General features: G+C 44.3%; 1 protein-coding gene across 2 annotated transcripts in view; it reads right to left on the reverse strand.

Annotated features, from left to right (window-relative positions):
• Window positions 1-19,140, reverse strand: part of CPVL (carboxypeptidase vitellogenic like) — a 96,377-nt gene that overhangs the window by 10,606 nt on the left and 66,631 nt on the right. For both annotated transcript variants that reach the window (XM_084897027.1, XM_084897028.1), the window contains exon 12: window positions 10,762-10,944. In XM_084897027.1, the coding sequence (XP_084753153.1) occupies window positions 10,762-10,944 (183 nt within the window). The remainder of the gene's footprint in view (window positions 1-10,761; window positions 10,945-19,140) is intronic.

Consider the following 19,140-nt stretch of genomic DNA (forward strand, 5'->3'; position numbering starts at 1 on the left):
AGCCACTGTGAGTGAGTGGATGTAAAAAGATGCCAAAAGAATACATTTCTTTTTTTTAAAGCTGGATATTTTGGTAGCCAACCTCAGCTCAGGACATCCTAAAAGAAAAATGCCTCTGAGAAACCGAAGCAGCACCAACACTTAGACATGACATGTTCATCGGCCCCCATCCCTGTGCGTGGATGCTGGTCTCAGGCTAATGATAGCCAGAGAAGAAGATGGGAAAGACAGCAAGAGAAGAAAGCAAGCCATGAGTGTTAGACATGGGAAGGACATTAATCCCTTCTTCAACTGAAGCCCGAGGAAAAGATGACTAGAGACAGGTCAATAAAATTTGACAATACGGTGGAATAACCAGAATTCTTACACATTACTGGCAAGAATACATCAATCTGGATAACAAGTTGGCATTACCTTACGAAGTTGAAGACGCTAGAATCCTGTAAGCTTATCAATTCCACCTCTAGGCAATATTCTTAACAGAAACTCTTATACACAGGGCACAAGGAGACATGTGCAAGAATGTTCCCAGCAGCAAAATTTGTAGTTGTAGAAAACTGGAAACAACCCAAATGTCCGGTAGCAGTGGAATGGACAGAGAATAGAAGCACACAACAGAATACTATACAGCGATGAAAAAGGATGAGGCACAACTGCACATATCAACATGGGTGACTCTCACAAAGGCTTGCATAGCAAACGTATGTTATTGCAAAATACATACAGAGCAATCACTAAAATTAAACATAAAAAGTAAAATATCATTTATGGAGATATGTTGATGGAGATTCATAACTGTAATAAAACTACTAATTTTTAAAAAGGGCAAAAGCATGGTGGAAACAAAATCTAGGGCAGTGAGGAAAGGGGATGGGATTGGGGAGGGCAAACTCACGCTCATGTTGCATTTCTTAAACTAGCTGGCTAAGTCTAAGAGTGTTCATTTACCACTGTTTGTTTACTTTTACACAAATAGTATACCTATTCTTTGGCTATTATTCAATTTTTAATTTAAGAAGAGAAAAGCCACCTTCTGATGTTGCCAACTCACAAAAAAAACATAAATCTTTAAGAAATTAAACATGTTCTCTGCTGTGCTGTTTTCTTCTGGCCAACCCAGAGAGGAGGAGATGGGCCGTCAGCCTAAAAGCCAATCGGGAGGAGATAGAGAAGCAATTGAATGGAAACAAAGGCAACCTCGGGAAGTCCCCTTCTGGAAAGCAGCTCGAAGGAGACAGAGCTGCTGCCAGAATCTAAACCTTGGGACTCCGGTTGCCGCATAAAAAAATAAATGTTCGGAACAAAAACAAACACCCACATCTCCATGCTGGACAGCAGAAGAGCAAGTTGCCAAATATTTGACTGTCTTTTTTTTTTTTTTTTTTTTTTTTCTGGATTGTTTTTTACTCTCTAAATCTAAACTCCATATTCCTCTTCTTCTCTGTTTCCATATGTTAGAAGCTAAGTCCAGATGGGAAAAACAAAAACAAAAAGGTTGGGTGCTCCATTTATTGTCAACAGGGATGGCTCAGATTATTGTTCAACTAGAAGGAGCTCAGTGCTTTAGAAACATCTCATTATTTGATGTAGCCACTTTACGTGCTATCATTAGACTGCCATGGAGCAAAGTGCAGAATACCTCATAGCCCTCTCTACCAATATTTCTTCCATGTATCATCAAGAGTTTCCTTATTACAGTGAAGATGAACCTGGATACAATTACAGTAGGTCCTGGCCTTTCTGATAAATAACATTCAGTCCATTTCGTCATTTGAGCCTTTAAAACACAGTATCTCTTAAGGACCCTCTTAGAGGAAAACAGATTAATGCTGGACATCAATAAAGGCAGTAGAAGTATTTATTACATGCTTACTAGGTGCCAGGTAGAGTGTCAAGTAATGCATAAGCATTCTTTCAATTAATCTTAATAATCAATCCTCCCGTGAGAGAGGTAGTAGTTAATATTATCCCAACCTCACAGATGAGGAATCTCTTGGCGAGCTTAATTTGCTGAAGGTCACACAACTAGGAAGTGGTGTAACAAGGAGGAAAACCGGGTCTAACATAGTATCTAGCCCTAATCCCTATACTACAAGGTCACTGGAGTATGGTGATAGTAGAAGTAGTTAGAGTTGCCATTGAAATACATTAGAAATAAAATTCAAGTCTACTTGATAGCTAAGCTTGTAACTTCTCCATCTGGAGTCACCAAAGGTGGTCAGTGGTTTGGGTTGGTGAGGGTCTATAAATTATTTTTAACAATTAAAATAGTGTAAAACATGGGTTCTTGGTCTTTTAGTGCCATGGATTTCTATGGCTATTATCTAGTGCAGCCAGGGACACCTCTTAGAATAATGTTTTAAAATGTAATATATATATATATATATATATATATATATATATATATATATATATATATAGTGTAATATGTATATTATACAAATATTTATCTATATAAAAGCTTAAGTGACCATTTAACCATTTGACCAGTAGCTATGATGCCCACTGACCACCAGAAGGCAGATGCTCAATCACAGGCATGAAAACATGGAATAGACTGATAAATCTCAGAGGGAAGCGGCGAGGGGGAGGGAAGGAAGAGATTAATCAAAGATCTTATATGGATACTAGAGGCCCAGTGCATGGATTCGTGCACCGGAGGGCTCCCTCCGCTTGGCCTGCAGGTTTCCGATGTACCCCGAGGGTACCAGATTGCGAGAGGGTGCAGGCCAGGCCAAGAGACCCCACCAGTGCACAAATCCATACATTGGGCCTCTAGTATATAATAAAATAGATCACACATGAAGCCATTACATTGAAATTATCCATCTAATAAGAAACACATTTGTGATATAGTAACATACATATTTATATATCAACATATTCAATAAGAACTACCAATGGGTCTGATAACTACTATAATTTTAAAGTAGTGATGGCCATAAACACTGTTTTATGGTATTTGCAATGACATGTGTATTTGATATGGAGATACTTCTGCTTTCTAATGGAGACAAAGTTAAAGGCACTGCCAATGCTACTGTGGTTTGTTGCCTGCACTCATAATGGCAGGAAATGCTAAATTTTAAAATTCATAATGGGAGGAAATGCTTAGCAGTTAGTACAAATAAAGCTGCAATTCTTTTTCCCTTCTGATTTCACTGACCCCTTGAATCCTAAGCACAGGCCTGAACCCAGGTTAAGAACCCTTCTTCAATAACCTAAAGATCACCTCCTGGAAGTGCTAAGCTTATTCCTGATAAGGCTTTGATGCATTTGAATTTTTGCTTTGACATGGAATTAGTTGTATTCATCCATTATAGCACATGAACAACGAATAAGGACGTAAAAACCAGGAACAAGTTCACTGTGACTGGTGGACCACATGTTGCTGAGAACTCTGTGGATGGTGTTTACAGTAGACCATGCTTGATCTAATGGTGTCTGTGTTGGAAAGCAACACACATCCACTGCTACCTAAAGACTGCATGGAGGATCAGCTTGTTTCAGGATAGGGCAAAAACTCTGCTGGGAAAGGGAAGCTAATGTTTTGAATGAATGAAAGAGTTTTTCTACAAGTCTGAATTACCTTCGATCTGTCAGTGTTTTGAGAGAACAAAGGCCACTTGTAAACCTATGATGCATGGTGGAGACTGTGATCTGAAATTTGACTTCAGGTCTTGGCTGAAGATTTCAGAGAAGCAGTGCCACACCAGTAGACACTGTGGACTAGGAGGCACTTTGCTAAATGTGATGCTTCTGCTCAATGGCTGGTTTGTTTAGAGTAAAACTATGTTCTCAGGTTTCTGATTGGCCTAGAAGTAAATATCATAGGTCAGAGTTTGGAAAACAGAGTTTAGAAAACATCAGAGTGGAAGTTTATCCAAACATAAGCCACACAGGATTCCTGTAAGATGAAGGCCATTTTAGTAGCAATAAAGGGACAAAGCACATACAAAGGACAAAGCTATTAGAATTCCCTAAGACAAATACTGATGCTCAAGTCCTGCCTCAGACCAATAAAGTCAGAATATCTGGAGACAGGGCCTGGGAATCTGTACTTGTAAAGGTTGAGACACACCGATTTAATTAATGTAGTAGATCAACAATGGCCCCAAATTCTTTGCTATTTTTCTCATCAAGATAAAATCTGGCCTTGCTCTGTGATTTGCTATGACCCAGAGAATGAATGGGCTTTGGAACCCTGGCTTTACAAGGACTGGTATCTTTTGCTTCTCAATTTGGGGGACCAGCCATCATGCTGTGCAGGCCAGGCCAGGACACTGCATGGTTAGAGGCCATCTGGAGAGAGCCCTAGAGGAGAGGAGACCATCTTGGATAGACTAGCTCTCACCAAACTCTCAGCTAATGCATTTGGTATGTAACCTCAGTCTGCAATCATGTGTGACCTTCAGTCTGAATTAGAAGAACCACTTGAGCCCATACCCCCCATATCATTGTGAGGATTAATACATTACTGTGTTTAAGTCACTACATTTTGGTGCGACTTGTTATTCCATAAGAAACAATTTTTTTTTTTTTCTCCTGACAATGCTCTATTCTTTTCTTGAAAGATCTGTTGTTCCTATCTTGGAATCTTGACATGAACTGAAAAGCAAGGCAGATAGAAGACATGGGTACACTGGGAGCTTAGGTGAAAGCTTACCTAATACAGACAAAAAAAGACCAATATCCCATGTGGTCTTAGGTAAACCTCCTGCTCCTGTGAGTGGGGTGGCCATTGTGATGGACATAGAGATCCACCATCAGATCCCCCTACAAAGATGCACTTGCTGCCTGGATGCAGCGAGTCCAGGCAACAGAAAGCCCCCAGCTGCCCAGCCCCTTCGGGGTCTGCCTCAGCTGCACAGAGCAGTCTTTCCTAAGATGAGGCCTACATTTGGTGACTGAGTGAGGTGGGGATAGAAAGGCCTGGTCATTTTAGCCTGATGTGAAAGACTCTCTCTGGATTCCCTACAGGTTGGCCATGGTTTAGATGGCCTTGGCCACAGCTGGATTTCCCACCCCTTCTTTTTACACGTGTCACTTCCTAATGTAAACATCTTGTATCCCAAACTTGGCCTCAATGTTTGCTTCTGGAGAACCCAACCTGTGACTGCCATGAGATCTAGGCGGTTTTACTTTTGAGGATGTGGGATGTGGGTTGTTTGCTATGTTCTGGTTTTGCTGGCCACAGACTGATTCCTATAAATGGACAGAAGAACTTTCCTAGGTCTAAAAGATGGAGACAAAGAACCCATGAATCAGGACTTCCCTCTTTGTGGAAGGGAACAGCGCTGGGAGAGAGATGAAGATCCTGTTGAACAGTTTCTGTAACAACGCCAAAACATTTTCCCGGGGAATTAGCTGCATTTGGTAATCATTGTCTCCGATCTGTCTAGCAGTTACTTTTCTCCATTACATAGTGTCTTAAATGCTCACTCCCTCTCAACCAGTCACATTTACTGCTCATTGCTTATTCTGAGTTTGTCAATGCAATCAAGAACTTGGTAAAGACCTGCCTGGAACTGTTATTTCCTTCAGAAATAGTTCATAATGCTCCCAAAGCTGTTTAAAATTATTTTTAAAAATGATCTGTCAGCAGGAAATTCAAGAAAGGCAGGTGGCCAGCTCTCTGTGGATTATCTGAGGAAACCCTCAAATCCTTCCACTCAAAGCACCATGGTTATTCTCTTCTTAATTGTGTGTAGTCAAAGAAACGCAATAAAGACCATGTTCGTTTTGGAAAAGCACAGTTGGGAAGCTGGAATTATGCTTTCTGTCTGCACAACATGCTTTCCCCGTCCTCCTCCTCCCTGGAGGCACCCTCTTTCCTGTAGGGGACAAATGATTCCATGTGGACCAGATGCGCTGCCAAAGACTGTCCATTGCCAACACTCCACCCCAACTTGGTGACCACCACCACCTCGTACACACTCAAGGGCAGCCATGTGGGCTAGTTCTGGCCAACCAGAGTGTTCCACCCTTCTCCACTCCACTGCCCTCTCAGGCTCAAAGGCACAGTGGTGCAGGGGAAAGGTTGGTTAGGGTTATCAAATCTCAGATACGACTACTATTTGAAGCCTTAAGTGAGTTTCTAGGGTGAAACTTCTGGTTCCCCATTTATAAAATAGTAAATTCAATCCAGTAATTTATAGGGGAGCTACCAGAATTTTACAAAAAGGGGTGTGGCAGACCACAGGCCCAAGGGCTTGCTCATGCTCCTGTGGCCTTCCTGATACCCTGTGAAGTAACTGATGTCCCTCTGAGTTTACAGAACAAGAAACCAGCCCAAAGCTAGTAAGTGACAAAGTTGACATTCAAACCAGGTTTGTCTAACGTCATAGTCTACCTTCCTCTCCTGATACCAGACAACCCACCATGGATCATGACTCTCCAGAATGACCAAGCTTTGAGGGTGGTGGTTCCTTTGCTCTGGACTCAACCTCTAGCTGAAGGTATCAGAAAGTTCGGGGAGCACCTTCTTCCCATAAAGCTCCTAATATATCCCCTGTTTTCCAGGGACTTCCCTAACATGATCTCTCTCCACCCTGAATTCATCCTCTTGCTAACATTTTAAACTTCCCAAAGAACACACATGCTTAAACACCTTCCATGGTGACAAGTGCTGTCTGCTGCCACTTTGAGATACTTAAAGGAGTCAAATTCATGGAGACAGAAAGTAGAATGGTGGTTCCGGAGCTAGGGAGAGGGTTGGGGTGGGGATATACTATTCGGTGGGCCAGGGTTTCAGTGTTACAAGATGAAAAGTGCTATGGAGATGAATGGTGGTGATGGTTGCCCACAATCATATGTAATACCACTGAACTGTACACTTAAAAATGGTTGAGGTGATAAATTTTATGTTTTGTGTTTTACCACAACAAAAAATGTGGGGAAAAACCCAAACAACCTTCAATGGCTCCCCAGTGCCTATACTCACCCCTTTGCCTACCGCAGGGGCCCCACAATCCCCTTCCACTTTCTCTCCCAGCTTTTACTATCCAGACTCCAAACGAGGTGCCCTGTCCCAAATACTCTTTCATACTCAAGGTTCTGCCCACCTACCCTGTTTTCTCTGCTCAACTTAGTCAATTTTAGCATCTGTTCTTTTAGCACAAATTCCCAGATAGAGTCATAACTTTTCCTATCAGTGCATGGACCTGGTCTCACCACCTACTTAGCAGCTCTAGTGCTTTCTGAAAACCCGATGCTCTGTCTATGGGAGGTGAGCTATGTGACCTCAGAGCTAATCCTAGAGGTGAAACACATTATTTCTCAGACCTGCTGTAATTATAACTAACATATGTGGAGTCCCATTTTAAATATATTAGCATATTGCTGCCAATCTGTCATTCCAGAGGTGGGTACTCTTGAGAAGCAGAAAACCACTGGACTGGAAACCAGAAGGCCTGGGATCTCAGCTCCGACATGGAATTGGTAGGAGACTTTGGGAGAGTCCCTTAACCTCTGGGCTTTGTTCCTCCATCTGGAACATTAGATCTGAAAGTCATTCCAGCTGTAAAATGTTACCCCTCTGAGAGGTTCCATCCTGTAATCACTAAATAAAACTAAATAACCTGAACTGATATCGGTAATGAAAACAAAATAAAATTACAATGATGTAAACTACAACCATGGAAAACAGACCTGTTGGATATTATGCTAAAGGCATAATATTAGAAGCTATGTCCAGTGAGGTTTGATAAGAATGAAAACTGACCAGTGCCTTTTCTTTCAATGTTCATATGGAAAATAATTTCAATAAAAATATTTTCATACAAATAAAGATAGAAAAACCTGTAATGGTTTCAATGCTTTTGCCAGAAAAATGTAGCTTAATAAAATTTGTTCGAGGAAAATGTTCTTGAAGAAAGTCATCAGTGTTGCTTGTATTCCGATTGCAAATTTATATTTCTAAAGGTGGAGTCAAAACTTCCGTGGGGTTCAGATGACGATTCAGTAATGTAGGAGCAAAATGTCCTGCATTTCAAAGACCATGACAACACCGAAAGAGATCATGGCAGCCACTCAGACATTCGGAGGACAGAGAAAGACCCCGAAGGAAGCAGCAAAGTGGCCTTGACAGCAATGGCCATGGGTTGTCACCAGCCAAGGAGAAAGAGAATTAGACCTCTGATCTACCTGTAACACTATTCAGTCAATATATATTGACTTGACTAGACACACACACGCATACACATATATACACACATGTATACTCATACACACACATATATACATATACACACATATACATTTATACACACACATACACACACACACACACACACATAACATACCTGAATCAATGCTAGTATATCTATACCTATAAACATATGCACTGAAGGCCACTATGCTGTTCTATATTTCTTGCTAACCGAGCCCCTTTGGGCATTACTGAAAAGCAGATATTTCAGCTATTTCTTAGAAGATATCTTAGTGATAACTCAGTCCAAACCTGGCATTTTACAGATGAACAAACTGAGGCTCAGAAAAGGCCACTGCCCCAGACCACAAGGCCCTGTCCGATTGTTAGGATGGTACAGATGCCAAAGCCCGCCCCCGCCCCCGCCCCCCCTTGCCCTTCACCTGGCCTCTGAGGCTGGCTGCAGCTGCCTGGTTTCCCTGGGCGTGGCTTGCTGGGAGTCCAGGGGACACCTGCTCCCTCTCCCCAGCACCCCGTTGTTCCCTGCGGAGAGCTGCCACTCCTTTAAGTGGGCATTTTAAGGAACCATCCAAAAATAAGTCTACTTTGGTTTCGATTTTTAAATTAAGAGCTGTGGCGTTTGGCAGGGAGGGAGGTTTCTTTTTTGGCAGACACACATGCATGCTTCTGTTCTGTGTGTCTCATGCTGAAAAGCCAGTCCATGGCTAAGGTCTGCTGTTTCCATTATCAGTCGCTTGACATTTGGATGGTGCCCTCAGTCCAGCTGGACGGAGGATGCCTTTATTAACACCCGGGACCTCTTCCCTCCTCCATCCTGCCCTCGTCTCCACCCACCACCCCACCCTCCACCAAGCACTTCGGGGCAGGAGCTCTGCCAACATGTGTAAATCACCTACATGACATGCTGCGCGGTGAAGCCCTCCCTATCACAAACATATGTGGGCCTTGTTCCTTTTGTTGCCCGTTTTTGGCAGCCGGGGGAGTGCCATGCCCCTCTCAATGTGTTTTGCATTCACGAGAAGGGTCAGCGGGCGCCTGTGATATTTGCCACCAGCTTCTGAGTGGCAGGTGATCCCTTTGTCCACCTCTGTGGCACATGCAGCTGCGATCTGGTCTCCCAAGCGGCTGCTCTATGCACAGAGCCACACGGGACACATATGCAATGCCAAGCCCGGCATCACTCACAGGCTGGGCTGGGACACAGAATAGCAGGTGGTGGAATCAGCCGTGAAAGGATCTGGAGGACACACGGAGTGTGCCCGCTGCCACCCTCCTCATGAAGCAGAGAGCAGTTGGGGGACCCCTGACTTGTCCATTGCCCCCAAGTCTGCCCTTCATGGCCTAAGGAGAGATTCCTCTCACCGGAGCTCAGAAATAGGCTTTTCAACTGTTTCTTTTGTTCAGCAAGGCAGTTAACATTTTGGGCAATATTTAAATTTCTTACTTGCTTTTAATGATTAGAATGAGTAGGGTGGGGTAGGCAAATTAGAACACCCATAATTTTACTTGATCTATCAATTCTTCTAACATAAAAGTAACTCAGGAACCCCTTATGAAATTCTTTGTGAGCTCTCATTTATTATGTCGAATTGAAGTACTTTCAAGGAAGTCTGTGTCTGATTAATTTCTGTTTGGAGCATGGATTTGCCTAATGGAAAACTCGAGCATTTAGAATCCCAAATACCCAGGGAGCCAAAACCGAGGTCTCAAAGTTGCCTCAAATAAAAAACTCAAGTCCAAAACATTTAAATTTCATAAAAATCAAGGCCATAAAAATCAAATCCAAAACATTTAAATTTCTTCTCTTGACTAAGCAGATGCTTGCTGAGGGGCTTTCTTAATTTCTCCAAAAACTTTCTGGAGGGGAACAGTGCAACCGTCATGCAATCATTGGAGAAGCCTTGTCCAGAGGAGCCAAGATCCGCAAAGGTGCGGTGGACCAGTGTGGCCAGGAGTAATATCTGATCCCTAAAGGGGAGGTCACACTAGGGCACATGTGTCAAACACAAGGCCCGCGGGCCAAATCCAGCCCGCCAGGCCTTGCAATGTGGCCCGCACCGCGCTATCATCACTGCACTCCGCTGTCAGTTTATGACATTGTCAGTTTATGACTGTTCAGTAAACCATTCGGCCCGCGATTTAGGCTGGATTTTAGATTTTGGCCCCTTCTCTGATTGAGTTCGACACCCCTACACTAGGGCATCAGGTAGAGAGATTTTGTCTTGGGCTCCATGTGTGATACACAAATATGATCATAGATTGGCCAGAGGAGATTGCATTGTCCTTTCCTCACGGGATTGGCTCAAGCTCCCCCTTTGTTCCCAAATACACTAATTCTCTTCTTATCGATCCACCTTTTGGGGACTGAGTATTCTCTTTCTCACTGCTGAACAATGCCTGCACTTTGGTCTTGTGTACTTCAACAGAAACTCAGACCACTCTTCCCTGTGGAAAGCAAGGCCGCAGGGGCCACATTTTGGCTGCTGTGGGCCTCTGCTTGAGGCCAGCTGTGCCTGATCGGTGTTTTCAGATGTTGTTTTCAACCCACTCTCCCATTCCCACAAGCCGAAGGCCCCAACGCGCGTTCCTACCTGATGGAAGTTACCCACTTGCCGCACGTAACCAGCCACTTCCTTATCAGACTTAAAGATCTTCCAAACTTTTCTTTCTGCCTTCTTGTATTCCCGGGATCCTTTCCAGCTCATGGCCATCAGGGAGCTCTCTGTCAGGGCAGCTGCCACGATGATGTCCAGCTGGCCGTTGTAGATGAGCACCTACAGGAAATTGAGCCGGGTACAAATGCAGGAGTCAGTGAGTGAAGCCAGTGACTCTGTCTAGGTAGAGAACGTGCCCACGCACATGCACATGTATGGGAGAAAAGGGACCGTGAGCTTCTCCCATGTGGTGCTCACAGAGGCCCGGCTCCCAGGCCAGTGGGGTCATTTTCTTCCAGTTGGCCACGTGCATCAACAACCGGAAATAAACTGGAGCCTTAGTCTCAACCATTGCATTCTCCCAACATTTGATTCTTCATAGGAATCTACCTCAAGGCCTCTCTTGGTTGCAAACATGTTTGTGCTGTCTCACTTGATGATATTACATACTCGGAGGTATGGCTATGTCAAAGAGTAGGACTGTACTTAGCACATTTTAGTGGAGCTGAGGAATACTACACCCCGGGTTTTCATGAGGCCTGCATTTCATTATCTGGGCTTTCAGGCACCGCAGTAGCTGGCGGGCTGGGCCTTCTCTGGGGGTTGTTAACCCATATGGCTCTCCTCTCCACATTCATTTCACAGTGGCCACTATAATTCTTTGAGGCAGACAGACAGATGCAGGTGCCTCAGATTTGTTACTTGTTGGAGGCAACTGTGTCTGGCATGCGACTCCTAAGACCTCCTTTTCTTAAATAAGACAGCTATTTGTCAACAGTGAGAAGTGTCCTTCCTTCCCAGAATGCATTTGTACTTCTTGCCAATTTGATGGATATGATAAAAAAAGAAACAAGCCTGGGGAAGCTCTTCTCTTTTCTTCCCAAACAATGTCCAATTTGCTTGGAGAAGAATCCGATCGCACCCGGCCGGGTGAAGCTGTGGAACTCCCCGGACAGGGTAACAGGCGCTCTTCTCTGCAGAGCCATTCAACACAAACCCTTTCATTGTTGAGACCTTCCATCTCACTAGTCCTGATTTTTTAAATGATTTTTTTTGGGGGGGAAAAAGCCCAAAGAAACTATATTCATTGGTCTTATTATAAAGAAAAACTCAAATACAATTTAAAGGTACCATGATTAATAAGTGGTTAAATGAACTGTGGTATGGACATTCTATGGGAGAGCAAAACCATTTGCCTGAACCATGAAGCAATGTGGAAAACCCTTATTCCATAAGTCGGAGAGCCAAAAGTCAAATATACACTAAGTGGCCAGATTATTATGACCTCTGAACACATAATAATTTCGTCACTCGGTGTATATCCTTTATAATAAAAGGTTAATATGCAAATTGTCCCCTCAATCAGGAGTTTGACCAGTAGGCAGGCTGGCCAACCGCCCATGTCCCCTCCCCCTGGCCAGGCTGGCCAGACCCCATCCAATGCACGAATTCATGCACCAGATCTCTCTCTATTTCTCTCTCTCTCTCTCTCCAGATTATTATGCATTCAGAGATCATAATAATCTGGCCACTCAGTATATATATCAGCATTAGGAATGGATAAAACATGTATACATATTCTCATGTGTGGAATGAGACTATTTTTAAAAAAAATGAATACAACCCATTAATTTCAGTCCTTTTCTTAGCTTTCTACTCTTCTTAGGCTATTTTTATGCAACTCCCACAGTATGAATGCTCACACCGCCCTGTCCCTGTCCCCAGCAAGTGGTGTTCCTCAGCTCCAGGCCACTGTTCATCTATTTGGCAGCTGGTTGAAGACTTTTGGTTGAATCCTTGAACTGATAGAAAAGGTTTCCATCCTGGCCTCCCTGGTATAGGCTTCTTAAAAGGCTCACACATAATTAAAAAGCCCGGGACTTTGACACACTGCAAATCCTCCGGTAGTCCGGGCCGGGCTCAGTGGGAGATGAAAGAGCCCTGGGCTCTGCCGCAAGAACGCGGGTCTTTCATGTCCTTCCGTCACCATCACCACTTCACTCCCCTCAGCAGAAACCCAAAGGGGAAAATCCTGGTCGATGTAAAGCATCTTGAAAAGACTCAACTCCCCCACAGCAATAAAATTCCGCATTGTTTATACAAAGACGCTGCCTCAAAGACCTTGAGTACTTCGGCCCAGGCAAAACTCCTCCAGCTGGGTCGCCAGCAGTATGGAAACAATTATATACGATCTGTACCAGCAAACAAGGCTTAAATGCTTCCCCATTCTAGGAAGGCCTGATTATAGCTGATTAACAAAGATAATCATCGCCGAAGTAATTCCTCTGCTAGACCTCAATGGAAAGATGCTCATTCACTAGGGCCGTGGTCGGCAAACTGCGACTCTAGAGCCACAGGCGGCTCTTTGGCCCCTTGAGTGTGGCTCTTCCACAAAATACCACAGCCCGGGCGAGTCTATTTTGAAGAAGTGGCATTAGAAGAAGTTTAAGTTTAAAAATTTGGCTCTCAAAAGAAATGTCAGTCGTTGTACTGTTGATATTTGGCTCTGTTGACTGATGAGTTTGCCGACCACTGAGCTAGGGGATGCTCCGGAGTCTCTGGCGTTTTCCTCTCCATGAAGCTTGCTGAGGGTCTCTTGTAGCAACTTGCTATCAACAGTCTATTCTGAAATTGATTTAAGGGATTTCATCAACCAATGTCATCTTTAAGGGATGAAAACCCACAGATTACAGCAAAAACAGGCTAAGGTGTACGGCATTAGTGTGCATGGTGGTTGAACTGAATTGAGGTGAATCCCTGCCCTGAGCTACGTCCCTGGTCGCGTCGGCTGGTCCTAAACCAGAGCAGTAGCTCCCCAGAATGCTGCAGTGAAGGGCTGACCTGCATCACTTTGCAGGGAGAGGGGCAAATGGAAATCCTTCCTTTACAAAACAGGAAAACATTTTTAACTTTTAAAGGGCACACAAGTCAAATGCAACCAAAAAAGAAATCAGATTCATGTGCAAGTGAAGCGATTTCAGGGCTGGCCTTTAAGGTCGCCAGCCTTAAATATAAGAAATTCCTGAGCTTTTATTTTTATCTAGATGTCATGTTTATTCTCGGCAGACCTCACAGGAATATCCCAGCTGCCTTTGGGGCTGGGGGAGTGGACGCAATATCCCAGGGGGCACTGACAGTGAGCTGAGAAGCCAGGTGGGTGAAGTGCATGGGTGGGTGGTCCTGAAGCCCACGGGCACATGTGGGCAACCCCCATCCTAACAGAAAAGTTCAAGGTCAAGGTATACACCCTGACGCATTGGCCAGTTATGCAGGATCTGCACACACACATTCACTTCATTTCTTCCTTGGAGGTTGACCAGCTGTCCCGGTTTGTCCTAGGCTGAGGAGTTTTCCCAGGATGCAGGGCTTTCAGGCTAAAACTGGGACAGTCTGGGGCAAACCTCCCCCGGAGGCTTGCTGGTATTTTAAGCAGCGGGATCTAAAGACAGTGGAGACAGAAATGAATGCAGCCTTGAGCTACACCCCCCCTTGTCAGCAGCGAGCCTAACAAAACCCGGAGCAGGGACAGGGCTGCCGGGAGCTGGTTTCCCAGGCAGCATCCGGAACACGTGTCCTGGGTGGTCAGCTGTGAGGCCTCCTTTTAGAGAATGTTCTTTTCTGTCAGCACTTGGAGGACTGGCTGGTGAGCTTGTTGGAGGTGACGGTTATGTGAAGACATGGAAAATATTTCTTATTAAAAAAAAAAATCAATGAACAACTATGATTCCACTGTCTGTGCTCTATAATTACTATAAAAAGATGCTTCCAATTTGGGAGAAGAAAACATCCAATACAAGCAGCCAGGGTAGTCTACGTATGGGGGATCTGTTTTAACTTGACTGTTTTCTAGGTTTATTTTAGAAATGTGGTTAGGATGCTTCTATAATGAAAAACTAATTTTTAAAAAGACCACAATGGCATTAAGAGGTTAGGCACCTCCGTTTGGCAAAAGGTGGGTTTTATTGCAGAATCACCTGTGCAAACTCCAATATTACCTGTTCCCAAATTTTCATGACAACTAAGTCAAAAGCACAACTTCAGTTCGTTCACAGCTGATCCTAAAGACTCATTCCAGAATTCAAGCTTTTGCAAGAGACAGTACTAGGCAATCTGGATTACAAGCATCTTTCCTGGGGGTGTGGGAGAGTGTCAAATGACAGAGGTGAGAAAAGCATTTCTATGATGTTCTTTACTTTCTGAAGTGCTTTCACGTCCACGTGGCTTTATTCTCATTCTGCTCCGCGCGGTTGGGATGGAAGTGTTATAGAGCTCACCTCCGCGTTAGGAGACTGTGACACAGCCAGGTGCCAGAATGCATCCTAGATCCCAACTTGCAAACTTGTACCTGGAACTCCTCGGGAAAGGAGCGGAAGTCCTTCGAACCAACCAGCATGCGCTGACTCCCCACAGCGAAGAGCGTGGTGCCCTGGAAACTGAGAGTTGGTTGAGCATGACAGAGCTCGCATCTCCAGTTCAGAAACAACGTTGGCCTGTGTGCCCAAGTCCAGTGACATAGCTGCAGCATTTCTCACTTTGGCTCTATGGGCAAGGATGTGTGCAAGAGCATTCGTTGCTCAGCTGGTGGCAGATGTCTCACTTCTGCAGGGAGTGGCCTTAGTGAAGCTGCTGTGGGCAGCATCAGCTCCTGGAGAGGGAGGCTCCCTGAGGACCCAGTCCATCCACAGCCCTTGCACAGTGCCCGGCACCCCATGGGACAGATGGACACTTACAAGGCATGGTCAGTTGCTCTCCTTAGGCATTCTGCAATCCTGTAGAGTGACTAATGCTGTGGCTTGCCCAGGTCCACTCTTCCTTCTCCTGGTAACTGGCCTCCCAACAACCTCAAAGGATACAGCCCTAGTGGAGTTGTCAATCACAGAGTCCCGCCTCTTCTGTGCCAGGGATGAGCACGTGACCTAAGCTAGGCCTCCCGGATGAATCTGCTCGGATTTTTCCTAGTCCCTAGCTTTCCTCTTCATGCCAGCTCTTCAGCTTTTCTGTGAATTCTGTGACCTCTCATGTCTTCTGATCAAGTCCTTTCATGCTTCAAGGAACCAGAGGTGTTTATGTTGCTAAAAGCATGCCACCGTCAGAGCAGTGCACACAGGCCCCAGCATGCAGAACAGGGAACTCCTGGCCCATGGCTTACCCTCCCTGAGCTTCAGTTCTCTTTTCTGGACATGTAGATGGTAAGGCCTCCGTCCCATTGCAGTGAGGGTGAATGAGGTCATGTGAGTACAGCTCCTAGGACAGGGCCTGGTACAAACTGGCAGTCCAGTGAGAGTTAGGTCCTCTTCATTGTCAGGCAGGTTGATCATTTGATAATAACTTGACTCAACAAAGCACTTCTTCTAAAGCAAACCCCCAGTGTGTATGGATGATCTTTTTGTGCTCAATAGTTGGTTGCCAAGCTCACTCTTCTGGACGAAGGCCTGTGGTAGGAGGGAATCCAGCCAGGGTAAACCTGAACTCTATGTATTCAAACTCCTGAAATAACACACCTCTCCCTGGGGCTTTACACACATTGGGCATAGCATCTCAGAAATATTTTCTTGATAGTCAGAGCCATAAGTTCACGAAGTCCTCTTTTTAAAGGAACTTACAGATTTGAAGCATGGGATTCAAAATGACAAGGAATTTCCCCACATTTAAATGCTAGGGAAGTATGGTAAAAGTATAGCGTCGAAAAGGACATTTTAAATAATAATCGAACACATCTATCCTTGTTATGTTACAGGAAGTGGGCTAACCATTTTGCATCCATGACGATTTCATAACACCCCCAGAAGGCAGGCGATAGTTATCCTTTTTTCAGATACAAGGAGACAGAGGTGCAGGGTCGTGAGCCAACTGGTGACAGGTTCAAGTTCAGATCTGCCCGAGTCCAAAAGGTTGTGCTTCTAACCTCTCTTTTACACTCTCTCCCTGCCCAAGTCCTTGCCCTAAAAAAACACATGACCAGATGATGTATTCTGTGTTTGTAATTCCACATGCCAGGAACAAACCTAATGATAAGTGTGACTCCTTGAAATGAAGGATGCATGTTTACAGTTATGAGCACAGGTCCTGTGTCTGGGTTTTGAATCATAGCACGGCTACCTACTAATGAGATTGCCTTAATTAATTACTCAGCCTGTCTAGAGTTCAGTTTCCTCATCTGTAAAATGGGTATAAGGGAAACAAACAGGACAGAGAGTCACTGGGAGAATTACATAATATAATGCATGTAAAGCTCTTTGCATCCTAGGCACACAGTAAGTGCTCAATTAATGCTAGCTAGTATTATTGTCACCACATTTAAAGAGCTCAATATAGCTATTCAAACAGCTGCATAATTTCCAAAAGAAATGTCACCTGTGGGTTACAATTGTGAGTCAGAAAGGAGTTAGCATTCTAACCTCTCTAGCATGAGGTCATAAATTTGGTAAAACGTAGAGCAGGGCCTTAGGAAGTAGTATCTTGCAAACAGAATGCTTGAGGCCCAGCCCTGGCTCAGCCTCCAAGGCCTGTGTTTCTGGGGTGACTTTGACATGGCATCTACTCACTCTTAGCCTTAACTTCCTCCTCCAAGAAGTGAAATAGCTACGTAGCAGAGTTGCTATGAGGGCCACATGGGATACGAGGTGTAAAAATGTTTTGTAACTTGATGAGTAGGGTTTCATCAATGGTTTTGTTACTCCTTATGAAGATTAACCTGAAAATTACATTGAGATAGTGGAGTGCAGAGGTTTTAGATTGGCTGCCTGAGTCTGCATAGTGGCACAGTTTTTGCAATTATAATAGATGCCAGCATTCAAATCCCAGGAGATCTGACCCTGCTGGGCCTGTGTTCCCCTGGGCCACCGTGAGTAACCCTAGACTTTAGGTGTCCCTCTTACACACAGCCCCACCCCTTCCTTAGTACCTCCTCCATCCCCTCCACCCTCTCAGGTGCAAGAGCAGTTGCCATTTTTTTCAGTGCATATGCTATTATTTTTCTTCAAAGAGAAAAATATTTCTCTGTATCCATGACTTTGTCATGGGCAAAACAGAAAGATCAATAGGTCTCAATCCAACCCTGTCCATTGATTTCATTTCCTTCCTGGATCCTCAGGCAGCTGAAGTTCACTTCCATCCGAAATGGAAGGGAAGTGTGGCCTTTTGTCTGAGTGGGAGAAGAGCCATGACTTACGTAAGGAGTGTGTTGTGTCTGTTTGTTTACTCTGCTCATCTGAAATGTCAACTTATTCAGCAGCAAATATTTATGAAGTGCCTAAGCCTAAGGATTAGGCACTCGGGGGACAGATAGGAAAAAATATGACCTCTGCCCTGCTGATGCTCCAGTTTTGTTTTGTTTTAACTCTTCAAAACATGACTCATCAGAAGAGGAAAGGCAAGTTTACCCTTTCATTCTCTAAGTTTGCCTTAAAGGAGAGGTCAACAAAAGTCTCTTTCACATGCATCTTCCTAAAACCTAATCACTTAACCACAAACTTTTCAAGTTCTGGATGTATATGAATCAGATGTATACAAATGATTTCTACATTTCCCTCTCTCAGCATGGAAAAATTCTCCCCAGTACAGACCTAGTGAGCAGAATCAAAGGGTGCTGAACCCTTATTTTGCAGTGTATGCCTTTCCAAGGTATTTTCTGGGCAGATATAAAGCAAGCCACTGTTAGCAAAACAGTACCTGCTCACCACTTTACCTGCAGACTCAACTAACAAGATCCCATGTCCTCAGAACTCAGATCTGGGCTCCAAGTACGTTAGGAGGGGGTGCCACATGCTACTCATCAGGGAAAGAGACATCTGGCTCTTCCATGGTCCCGCACAACTGGATTCTTGAAAGAAGGGGCTGGGGCCAGAGATGTATATAAATGTGCATTTTGTTGTAAATGTCATTCCTCCCTTCTCAAGGCAGAAGGTTGGAAATAAATCATGTGAGCGCTACTGACTGATCGAAACTTTAACTTCTTTGTTAAATCAAATCAAAAGAACACAAAACTGTTCCCTCTGTCTGCCCGTTTGCGCGGCTCCTATTAGGAAAATGACTGAAAGCCGCTGGAGGAGGCTTCGGTCTCTCAGCACAACGGGAAAGCAGGCCGTGCTTGTGTGCGAGGCGTTTTGTTGTTGCACTTTTAGACGAAAGATTTATGCTTATATTTTGGCCCATTTACATCCCATCATAATACTTTGCAGACAAAGTTATGCTCTTTTCCCAATGATCTAGTGACCTTAATCTCTAATATTTTGTGGTTTCCTGTTTGGGGAAATGATTGAACAGCAGCCTAAGCTATTCCAGGCGGCCCCGGCGTTCCCAGTTGGCCGCTATCTG

This window comes from Pipistrellus hanaki, assembly GCF_964339955.1.
Source record: "Pipistrellus hanaki genome assembly, chromosome: 10".
Taxonomy (NCBI): Eukaryota; Metazoa; Chordata; class Mammalia; order Chiroptera; family Vespertilionidae; genus Pipistrellus; species Pipistrellus hanaki.